At 33.2% G+C, this 12473-nt stretch overlaps 1 protein-coding gene across 1 annotated transcript in view; it reads left to right on the forward strand.

The window, feature by feature from the left end:
- The window catches only part of ANKRD12 (ankyrin repeat domain 12), a 111633-nt gene that overhangs the window by 42617 nt on the left and 56543 nt on the right, over positions 1–12473 (forward strand). Inside the window, exons 4-5 of the mRNA XM_065889592.1 lie at positions 7374–7442; positions 11640–11786. Of these exons, the coding sequence (XP_065745664.1) occupies positions 7374–7442; positions 11640–11786 (216 nt within the window). The remainder of the gene's footprint in view (positions 1–7373; positions 7443–11639; positions 11787–12473) is intronic.

Below are 12473 nucleotides of genomic sequence, written 5' to 3' on the forward strand. Positions count from 1 at the left end.
AAATTTGATTTCTATCATAGATAAAAGCAATTCGCTTTTTTTCTCAGTCTCAGTGTTTATCACAAATTTCTTACCACTTTAAGAACTTAATTTCTTGGGGAGCATTTCAGTGATGAAAATTTACTTAGTAATATGGAGCATTGATACGGTAGATTTGAGAAAAAGCTGTTGAGTTTTTGTGAACAAATTATTGAACCCACCAAAGAAAAAAAGTTTAGGCATTTTAGTTTCAGAAATGAATCAGAAATATGTCCCTTTCAAAAAAAAGAAAAATATTGAGGCTTCCTAAGCCCAGTTCATAGTACTTTTTTCCTCAAAACTTTTGCTATGTCAGGAATTATACTTGACATCAGTAAATCCCAGTTATTTGTAATAGATTAAAACCTTATTACCACTATCTAATAAATTACTAGGTTGTATTTTTAGCCCTGAACTAATCGTTTCTTGAAACTAATATAAACTTGAATGTTCGTTATATGTTTATCATAATTATTTTAGCCCCTGAATGAAGTATTGGTAATGAACTGTTCTTAAGAATGTTTTAGTTTCACTCAAAGAAAATCCGTGTTACATGCTAAATTTATGTACAGAGATCATATCCTACTTTTATCTTTCTAGCCATCTTAATCATCAGTATGGGAATGATCTTGACTCCAGAATCTGTGAAAATAGACTTTTTGAAAGACTATTTTCAAAAGACTAGACTTTGGAAACTCCTTGTGCTAATCTTTAGAAAATACTTAATTTTAGTATACACTGTTAGTAAGTAGGTTTCCTTTTGTATATTTGGCTGTTTCTCTTTGCTTGAACTAAAAATTTTTCTTAAACGCTTACGACAGTTTTAAACTTTGAAGATTGCTCTTTTTTTGAGTGATTAAGAAATTTTTGTTCATTTTAAGTCACACTGTCTTCTTCTAGAGGTTCAGAATCTTTCTTTCTTTTTTTTTGAAGCTTGACTCTCCTTTTTTTTTTTTTTTTTTTTTTTGCGGTACGCGGGCCTCTCACTGTTGTGGCCTCTCCCGTTGCGGAGCACAGGCTCCGCGGCCACGGCTCACAAGCCTCCCGGACCGGGGCACGAACCCATGTCCCCTGCATTGGCAGGCGGACTCTCAACCACTGCGCCATCAGGGAAGCCCTTGACTCTCCTTATTTTTACAAATTGTTCTCAAGGTATTACTAGGTCACTTAGCTGAGAAGAAGGTGCTTCTGTGCCTTCGAATATACAAGATTTAACTTGTCTCATACTCTCTCCTTAGAAACCCTTTTGCTAGTCATTTTTAAAGTACTTACATTAACCAGGTTTTGTTTTCCAGTGACAGTGATAATCCTACTAGTAGTTTGAAGAAGGGACTTAGAAATAAGGTTTCAAAATAATACACTTCCCATGAGAACCTTTCTTTGTTATTAGATCCAGTGGGTTATTTGTCTTTTATTTAGTGTAAAATAAAAGAAAGACTTAGGAAGACATGAACTTTAGGCACTGAATAAACATAGTCTAATTCATATTTTATTGATTGGATTATATGCTTATCCCCTGCTACAGTCTTTCCACTATTTGAATTTAGTGGGACATTGCAGCCCTCTCTAAGACTGTTTCGTAAAACAAACTCTTATTTTATTTTATTTTTTTTGAAAAGGTCACATGGCTAACATTAAATGAGATTTTGATGGATTTAAACATGTATATCTATATTTTTGGTAGGCTGAATTTATAAATTTTAGTAAATAACAGGTGAAGGCTTTAGTTTTGCACGCACACACATACACACACATCCAAAGCATTAAGAAGAATTTCTCCAGGCCCAAGGCAAAACGTCTTATTTTCATAATTTTAAAAGAAGAGTCCAGAGTACCATTAACTGATATTTTCCATATGAAAGATAGTTATAGCACCAAACCCCGTATTTGACATTGATCTTTTTAAAATTTTAAATCATTAGCTGAAACCATATAGAATAAACTATAAAAGGGAGAAATATTTATAACATATATGACAACCCTTATCTTAATATAATTAGTAATTAAAGTTCTCTTAAATGTGAAGAGAAAAATACAGAAATGGGAGAATGGACAAAAGATACAAGCAAGTAGTTCAGAACAACAGAATTACGGTTGGTGAAGAAATATATGAAATGTATTAATAGTGCTCAAAGAAATAGAGTTTACAATGATTGACAAAACTGTCGTTGGCTTAAACCATACAAACTGGTCACTGGTTTGAAATAGGAACTTGCTTTAGTTTGTCTAAATTATGGAACTACCTTGTTGAAGGTAGATATAACAGCATATGTTAAAAACTAAAAGTTTGTTAACATTTGATTTATTCTTTTGTCATTTATTCTGTATAAATAATTATTGATGAGAGTAAAAATTATCTTCAAGTATATTTCTCTCAGCTTTCTTTATAATAGAAAAAAACAAAACAGGAAAAGATTGTCAAGAAATATAGGATTTGTTAAATTATGGTAAATCCAATGAAGAAATATGATCTTTTACTCTTAAAAATAACATTGCAGAGGAATAAACTGTATGGAAATATGTTCACAGTATACAAAGTAAAAATGTAGGTTATGAAATAATATGTACTGTTTGCATTATGTCATATTCTTTATATTTGTATGCATATGCACACAGGACATACATTAACACACATACAGAAAGATAAGATTGTTTAAATATAAAGACTGTTTCATTGTAGAACTAAGCCTAAACCTAGTGGGTTTATTAAAGGTCCTGAACAAAAATGTAAATATTATAAGCCCTGACTTAGGTGAAAAATAAAAGAATAGGGAGTGGGGAATAAGGAGAAAATGCCAAGAGTGCTACTCAACTCATCATCTCTCATAGCAAGGGATTAACTGAAATTAATTAGTCTGAAACTGAAATATGTTTTTAATCTTTCAAACTTTTAATCTTTCATTTAAAATTTTACCTATATGTTTATATATGTGTGTGTTTATACTTTAGTATATGGTATCTCTTATAGAGAAGAGGAGCAATTCCTTTAGTTTATTTTCTTTTTATGTTGGGTTAAACTAAAGTTAATCTTTCAGATTTTTATTTAAATATAGCACATATGTATGATATTTTCTTATTCTTACATAAGTTGATTTCTCTCTCTCTCTCTCTCTCTACTAGTTCCTCTGTCTTTATATACATTTAGAAGGATGCTTGGCATGATGTTCATGAGATGTTAACATTTTGTTTCCAGGATTTGGAATGATTTGTTACTTTCTTCTTTGTATTCTTTATATGCCTTGCATTTTTAAAATAATAAGCATACATTATTTTTATAAAACACGGTCATTTTTTTTTTAAGACATTCATATTGTCTAAGGAAGATTCAGTGGTCCTCAAAATCAGCAGTAATGCCATCAACCGGCTGAGTCATTCCTAGTCTTCGTTTTGAGATACCCTAGTGTGTCTTAAACTTTCCAAATTCTCAATTATTTAATGTTTATTAATTTTTTAAAAGATAACACTTTCTAGAAAAGAAATTCAGATAAAGTTTTGGGGAAAATTACAGCATAATTCAAAGTCATGCCAGTGAGTTCTTATAGCTGTATCATAATACTGTTCATTTCAGCAAATCTCCAGCATATCTACTTATATCATTCCAGTGTCAATCCCACATTGTCCTATCCTATTAGAGAATTCCTATAAATTTTGTCCCATGAAATGTTGAGGCCAATCTGTACAGTGACTCATTGAACCTATGGAAGCAACTACTTCTTATCTAGAAGACAAATTATTTCTTACAGCTACTGCATCAGCTTGCTTTATCACCTACTTTTAGCTTTTAATTTTAATCTTTCCTAGTCTAGAATCCTGACCAGATAAGTTATTGTAGTTATAACAGAGGGAAATCATAGCATAGTGTTTATCATCAGAAGCTTTGGAGTCTGACAGACCATTGTTGAGTCCTTGCTCAGCCACCTACTAGCCCTGGCCAGAGTTCCTTGTAAGTTCCCATTTTCTCATCTATAAAAGTGCATATAATACCAACTTCAGAAAATTGTGACCTCTAAGTGACATATCATGTAAAATCAGTTTGGGATACATTAATTAAAACAGAAGACTAATACTGGCTTAAATAGATAGAGATTTTTTTTCATCTAATGCGGTTAAGACCAGGCATAGGCAGTCCAGAGTTGGTATAGCAGTTCAGTAACACCGTCAGGGACTGAGCTCTTTTCATCTTTCTGCTCTGCTACCCTTAGCTCGTACGTAGCCTTTGTCCTTAAGCATTTTGCCTTATAGTCACAGGATATATCCTTCCTGGGCAGAAAAGAGGAGAGGAAGGACCAAAGACAGAGGTATCTTTCTCCCAGAGAGACTTTTGCCTTTTTACTCATGAAACAACCTCCCTAGAAACTTTTGCCTGCACCTCAACTGGTTAGGCTCCCCTAGTTGCTGGGGAGTCTGAAAAGTCAAATATTTTTGAGCTGGACATACTGTCACCCTGATCAAAATTGGAGTATTCCTAGTAAGGGGAGAATGAATATTGAGTAGGCACCTTATAATACTGTTACTGTATATAAAATTTTTGACATAGTAATTAATAACTGATAACTGCTATTACCTTTAAGTTATTAATGTTTCTACCTAAGGGAACTTTTTTCCTACACTATCCGTCATAAAATCGTACTTATTTTCTTTCCAAGACTAATGGCATCCAAAGGATGCCATGACAATCCCTTAACTTGAAAGTACTGAGCAGTTATCTTGAGGCTACACATGAGTGAATCTCTTCTTAGCCTCCAAAGTAAATTTGCAATTATTTTGTTGTGAGTAATGCCATAGAGCGTCTTTGCAGATTGTATTTTTATTATACTCTGAATTTTTTCTGTCTTATTCATTCCCAAGAGTAGGTTTACAGGGTTAAAAGGGTAAAACATTTCTATAACGTTTCTTCAAAATAGTTATACATAGTTATAAAGGCTCCAGCATTTTTATGTTCTTTAATCTCAAATAACATCATGGCACTTGTTTTTCTTTAGGTTTGATAGCTCTAAGTATCTATAGGGATAAACCAGTAGTACTTCATTTTAGTTTGCATGTTTAGATAAGTAAAAAAAATACAACATTCTTTACTTTTTAAAAAATACTTGTTTTTTCTTAATAGGCATTATTTATTTCCTTACTGATTTTTTTTCTTGTGGCATTAAGTAATATGTAAATAAATGTGGTAGGAGAAAATGTAAAGAGACACAATATGATCTGTTCCCAAAGTCCGTGGTCGCAGTTGTAGAGTATGTTCAAATGTTTTGAACTAAATCTCTGCCAGCCAGCCGTAGAAGGCCTACTTTCCCGAGGCTTTGGATGCCATTAAAGGATTTACCCTATTTAATGACACAAGCAAATTTGGAGAGGAAAACATTTTTAAAAAAAGAAAACACATGTAATTTTTCTGGTAACTGTGTTAAAGTAGCAGATAAAATTAGTGCTTTGCTTAATAAGGATAGTCCTCTTTTGATGCTCTTCGTGGTGATTATTTATTATAGATTTACTCCGTCCCTTTCCCTGATATTTTATTATAAAAGTTTTCAGACGTAGTGCACACTCTTAAAATCATACTTGATATTTTTCTTATTCTCTTGCAATCCAGAACAGAATATTAACTTAAAAAGATGGCTTGTACAACAAGGATTTACTTTATAGTACAGGAACTATATTCAATATCTTGTAATAACCTATAATGGAAATAATCTGAAAAATACATATATATATAATGAATCACTTTGCTGTACACCTGAAACCAACACAGTATTGTAAATCAACTATACTTCAATTGAAACAAAAAAGATGGCTTTTAAAATATAGGTATTGCTTGTCTTGCCTCGCTGCAAAGAACATATCAGGGAGAGAGAATTGCTCTGCCTGGCACTCAGTGTTTTACAAAAACCTCGTAGATAACAATAGTCTCATTATGGTCTAGTCTCAGTATAGCACTGAAGGAAGAAGTAGTTGAGTAAAAGGACAGGATATGGAAGCTTTTAATTTTCTAGCTCCTTAATTAAATCTTTATAAGAATACACATGCAAACGCCCCAAAAATAAACATACTTATTTGAGTAAAAGCCAAAAGGGTGTGTGGAGTCTGGATGGATTAATTACTTCCAAAGAAAGGTTTGGAGAAACTACTTCCTTATATTAATGAATATAATTGAAAGTTTATTTTATCCACTATTCTTTCATCTGTCACAGTCATATGATCTGCTTTCAATAATCCATTTAATTCGATCTGTTGGTGCAACTTATTAGTTGCCCCTTTTTCTTTGCTTTGCAACCTATGGAGGCCTTTTAAAATGTTTGCTTATCTTTAAATGAAATGACAAATATTCTTCATAGAATTCTTCTAGTTGCTAACTTAATGGGTTAAATTTTGAAATATAAGTGTTTATTGAAAGGCTTGTAATTCAGTCCATTTACCCACTTGCTCTAGAATTGGTCTAAATATTATTTTATTAGTGATTTCCCCTTTGATTGAGTAAGACTTCTCATCACTAAACTTTTAGGCTTATCTCTAAATTTTTCAAATACTATGTTTAGGAGTTACTTGTTCTCTAAATTGGTTTTTTTTCCAACACTTTTGTTTCCTTACACCTAACAACTCATGAATAATGTCTATAATGATCATCCTGGAAAGAAGACCATAAGCCAATAAATTGAGAATGTGAAGATCAGAATAACATTATGTTGAGTTAAAACAGCATATTGTTTGTAAGTAAAGTTATTTGCTCTGGCCATACTGCCAGAAGTCAGTTCTCTAATTTATTGAGTTGTTAGGCAGCATTCCATATTCTTAGCTGATAAACTTTGTTTTGATTTAAGCTACTTTCTTTCTAAGATGTCTTTTGTAGTGGTCAGTAATAATTCATGTTATTTGAAATGTTTATAAATTGTAGAAAGGTCCGTGGTCTACAATGATACTGTAGTCCGAAATGTTCTATTGTCTTCTGAATAGTTTTGGCACTCATAGAACAAAAAGAATGATGCAAGTCCACTATTCAAGTTTTCTAAAGACAAATTCTAAACAGAAAAACGTGATAAGAGTACTGCCTCTTTTATCATTATTCAGAGATTGAAAAAATATATCCTCAAAAGAGATGATATGTTTTAATAAGCAGCCTCAGTAATAACTATTATTGCAAACTACGTGGTTGACTTTTTCAACTTTAAGATCAAAGAAACTGAAATCTTAGGTATTGGCCAAATCTGTGTTTGAAATATACTTTTGGCTTTACCTTAAAAATTATCTTTTGGAAAAACAATGATACATCATTGTGGTCTTTTGAAAAATGTTGGTTTGTTGAATTCTGCATTTCCCTTCGTATGCTTTTTTCTTTTCTCCTGTCTCTTCTTATTCTGTAGATTCAGATCCAGGACATACAAGTGAAAATTGGGGGGAGAGACTTATGTCTTCTTACAGGACATACTCAGGTAATTAGATTATCAGGGGCTCCTGTTTAGCCAGTGGTTTCTGTCACATTTATAATTAACTATTGTACTATAAGTAACTTATTTTCAAACCAGTATATAGGTATCTGTGGTTGAATAAGTGAACTATATGAGTGACACAAGATTTTCCAGTCTTCATTTGAGATCTCCAGTGCATCATGTCCAAGACATGCTCTGTGTGAACGTTACAAGCAGGACTCCTGCACACAGCCACTCAGGTGTGCAACGCAACCTGGGGGCACCATTCATGTAGAAAAGTGTGAAAGTCACCGCCTTGGAGTTGTGCCGTGCAGCAACGCCTGTGGGAAGGTGCCCAGGGTCCTTAGTGTCTTAGCTATATGCCCGTCACACAGTGTTACCATGTGTAGTGATTTTGATAGACAGTGTCATCTTCCTCTTCAAACATGCAGTGTTTTTTTAAAAACACATGTAAATTTTTTCAGTTGACCTCTTAAGTGTATTGACTTTGCTGCCCCTGTTGAATTTAAAAGTAGATTAAAACACCAGGTTTCCTGGAGAAATGCCATTAAAGAGTAAATGTATCCCCTAGTATGTGAAAACTGAATTAGTTAAGTGTTTTGATTATCTTTGTTTTTAGTTTTTAATGAGCTTACATTCTTATGTCTGAACTTTTTAAATGTAAAATATAGTTCAGTCCCTGAATGTCCAGTTTTTAGCATATGACATTTAACTCTAAAAGCTGAAATAAAATTTCTGTTTCTGATACACCTTGTATTCATTTAAAAAATTTGTGGGGTTGGTATAGAACCAAATAATTATTATTAAAATTATGCTGAAAGCTGTTAATTGAGCTGATGAGTCAGTAATACTTAGTTATCAAAATTTTGGGGTGGGAGGCAAGTTTACAATCTGCCTTAAATTGAACAGACCTACACTTTCTGTGGAATTAGGTGTACATTTCTAAAGTGGGGCTCCTAAGTACCAAGGTGCACCTGAAAGAGCTGTATGTAGTGAAGCCATCCATGGTCTGAGGATCATTGCTGGAAATCAGAAGATATAAGCACCCACCTGTCAAAGATTGTGTAGATACTTCACAACCAGAGAGTAATTGGCAACGTTTTCCCTCAGAATTGAAGTATATATACATTCTAAATGTAATTGATTTAATTATGTTCATCTGTATTTGAATTGTAGCTTCCATTCTTTCATGCCTTGTACAGTGACTGCTTTGTGGGAAAATGTCGTATTTAGTTTTTGAGACACTAATAGGCTTATGAGCTAGTTCCCCAAGAAAAACAATTTTGTCTCTTCTCCTTAATATACTTAATTGGGATGTGACAATGTTGAGCTTTCTGTTTATTCTGACAAGACCTGGAAAGAAAGCACTGATTTTCAGGATTATAAGACTGAGACATCTCTATAATTCTAAAGATCCTCTGAACCGTGAAATAAAGAATATTGGATTGTTGAAAAGTCCATATCTGTTTTCCTTTAGTCTTAAGTGAATCACCTGGATTTTTCTTTAAAAATCTCTTAAGGTGGCTGAGTGGAATTTCAAATCTATTAGTATAGATTGAGTATATGTGTCAGTATTCAAGTGTTTAAATTTTAAAATTCTGATCTGTCATTCAAACAAATAAGTACGTATTTCAGATACTGAAATTTGAAAAAGTACCTAACTTTTTCTAATATTATCGTATATGATCGTTTTTTACTTATGACAGGTCAGAGGAAACAAGTTCTTCACAGGATAGATCCCAGATAGTCAGATTTGAATGCTTTCAACTCACACTTTGGGACATACTAATCTAAGATTTATGATTTTGAAGAATGGTATATAGTTATCTCTAACCTAGCTATCTTGCGCCAGCTCCTGTTCAGTTACCTTCTTTTCCAGTCTCATGTAAAGCATGAACTCAGACAAATGGCTAAGGTAACTCAGAAAAAATAGAGTTCATATTGAATGCTAGTATCTAATTTGAATTTTTGCTTGAATATTTGGAGTATATCCAATTTGTTTGTTCTTTTCCAAAATGTAGTAATTATATGTTTGCTCATTTGGCAGCATGGAATTTTAATAATGAATTCATAAGTGTCTCACTTTCTTCAGTAAACTGAGTGTATATCACTTTAGAGTATATTCTTTTTTTTCTTCTTTTTAGGAGGTCATTACAGATGTAGAGGAACACAACTGATTTTTGCTTTTAATCTTAATCTCACTGAATTTCCTTTTTTTTTTTTTTAATTTTTTGGCTGCTCCTGCGTAGCATGCAGGATCTTAGTTCTCTGACCAGGTATCCAGCCTGCACCCCCTGCAGTGGAAGTGCAGAGTCTTAACCACTGGACCGCCAGGGAAGTCCTAGAGCATATTCTTCTTAAAAGATTGTATTAAAATGCAGTTAATATCAAAAATCAATAGTTTTGCAAATGAGAAAATAAAAGACAAAATTTTAGGAAGTATTTTAAGGATAGATACTGTGTATTTTTAATTTTACTTCTTCCAGTTACTAAACTACTTTTTTTCCTTAAAACAACTTTTCTACTTTCTTTAAAACTTTCACACTGTTAAATATTTTAATTTTGGACGAGAAGTACATTCATTATATTTAAAGATTTGTTATTCAGTTGGAAAACTATTGAAATAACAATTGTGGTTTCTCATTAAATCAGAGAACCAAAGCATACAGAATGTTATTAGGAGAGAGTATATGTTTCAGAAAAAAACAGGCTTCTCCAAAAGACATATTTAGGGCTTTATAATACATTTAGTACATTGGGTGAAACACTGTGCTGAAACTGGCTTTATACTAATTGGATCATTAATGACAATGAAATGAGAAATAAGAAAATAATCTATTAGAACTATTAATAAAAGCTGACATTAAAAATCTTGAAATTTTTTGTTTCTGTTATGTAAAATTTTGCAAATATCAACAAAACGGACATTTTAGGAGCTGTTGAATTTTGAGTGATTTGTGGGCAGCAGAGTTTAAACATTAGGACCTCTAATTTTTCTAGGTCATTAGGATGCCAGTTTATCCTAATTAACTAAGTGGTACACTGCAAGTTTTTATGTCTTAAATTATAGTACGGTAATATTTAAATAATATCAAATTTTATTAGTTTCTTGAAAATTTTACCAGATCAATAAATGCTTATCTCCTGGAGTAGTCTAGCTGCTGGCCACATCTGCCTGAGAAAAACCACAATATTGACCACTAAGCCTTCTCTTCTTCCACTCATTTTTGCTGTTTTACATTTATTTAAAATTTTTACTAATTTATTTAATTTTGTAGCCCCTCTTTATATAACAAACCTGGATCAGTAAATCCCAGATATTGGTACAGGGTTTCCCAAGAAATAAATGCCTAGACAGTTAATAGGCAGCTCATCTCATAGGGCCACTTGAATTAATTTCCCAGAAAAGTCCTAAAGGAAGGAAGGAACAGACACCTGTATTTCTTTGACCTGTGGAATCCAGTTCCATCTGAATTTTCTGTCACTTAATGGGGAATGCTGGCTCCATTGCCAGAGATTTGCCAAATAGCTAAATCTGAGAGCTGACTTTATGATGGATCAAATCTCTTTGAAAAATCTTAGACATTTTTGAATCTTTTCAGGATCTCTATTAACCATCCCCGGCCCCTTACCACACACATATAGAATCTTTAATTTGCTCAGTTTTAGCTCATTAATACTGTTCCATGTTCAGCTGTCCTATGACTAAAATAAAGTGATTTGGTGTTTTTTTTTCAATAATTACTCCGTGTGATGTGCTTTGTGTTAAACACCTCCTTAGAAGATTGTACAGATTATTAGTGGAATTAGGGAGGTAATATGAAGGAACGTTGCTATATAAACTTATCAATAATAGAATAAAATTATAATGAATGAAAGAGACATTTCAAAGATGTAAAACTAAGGAATGTTTGAAGTGTTATTTAATAGAACAAATCATTAAAAATTTTACTAGTACTAAATTTCCGAATGTTATTAATTTTCTGAAAATTACACAAGACTATTTTTTTTCAAAGCATTCAGGAAGAAAATTGCTTATATAATAAAGGCCTAGTGCCCTTTTGTCTGCCTATTGCAAGTTCCTCTGTGACCCTTGTTTCTCATAAACATGTATCATCTATTTTTAAGAAGTCTCCTTATGTTTTACTTTTGAGTGCTTACATTTGTTTCAGATTCTTACATATTTATTAATAATTCCAGAGAAAGAAGGTCCAGAAAAGAAGAAAACAAAAAAGGAAGCTGGAAATAAGAAGTCCACTCCAGTTAGCATTCTTTTTGGTTATCCACTCTCAGAGCGAAAGCAGATGGCACTTCTTATGCAGATGACAGCAAGAGACAACAGTCCAGGTGACACCATCATCGAGTTCTTGTGTGTTCATAGTTTTCCTCACACTGTAGCTTTGTCTTGACAATTTGTTTTTTATAATGACTGTCTTTGGACTTATTTTTACTTTATTTATTTATTGATTTTTGGCTGCGTTGGGTCTTCATTGCTGTGTGCAGGCTTTCTCTAGTTGCAGCGAGTGGAGGCTACTCTTTGTTGTGATGTGTGGCCTTCTCATTGTGGTGGCTTATCTTGCTGCAGAGCACGGGCTCTACGCACACGGGCTTCAGTAGTTGTGGCTCACGGGCTCTAGAGTGCAGGCTCAGTAGTTGTGGCACATGGGCTTAGTTGCTCCACGGCATGTGGGATCTTCCCCGACCAGGGATCGAACCCATGTCCCCTGCATTGGCAGGCAGATTCTTAACCACTGCGCCACCAGGGAAGTCCTTGACAATTATTTTTAACTACTTTAAATGTTTATCCTTTCTTGGATTTAATCAGTTTCTTATAACATAAGTTTGCAATTTTACATTTACTTGTGTGACAATTGTTTATGTCTGTATCATCCACTAGATGAAAAGCTATACACGGGCAGGGACCTTTGCACTTAGTGGACGTTCAGTGAATATTTGTCAACTAAAATGAGTACAGTTGACACCTGAACAACAGAGGTTTGAACTGAGTGGGTCCACATATATGCAGATTTTTTT

This window comes from Phocoena phocoena, chromosome 13 (assembly GCF_963924675.1).
Source record: "Phocoena phocoena chromosome 13, mPhoPho1.1, whole genome shotgun sequence".
NCBI classification, from domain to species: Eukaryota; Metazoa; Chordata; class Mammalia; order Artiodactyla; family Phocoenidae; genus Phocoena; species Phocoena phocoena.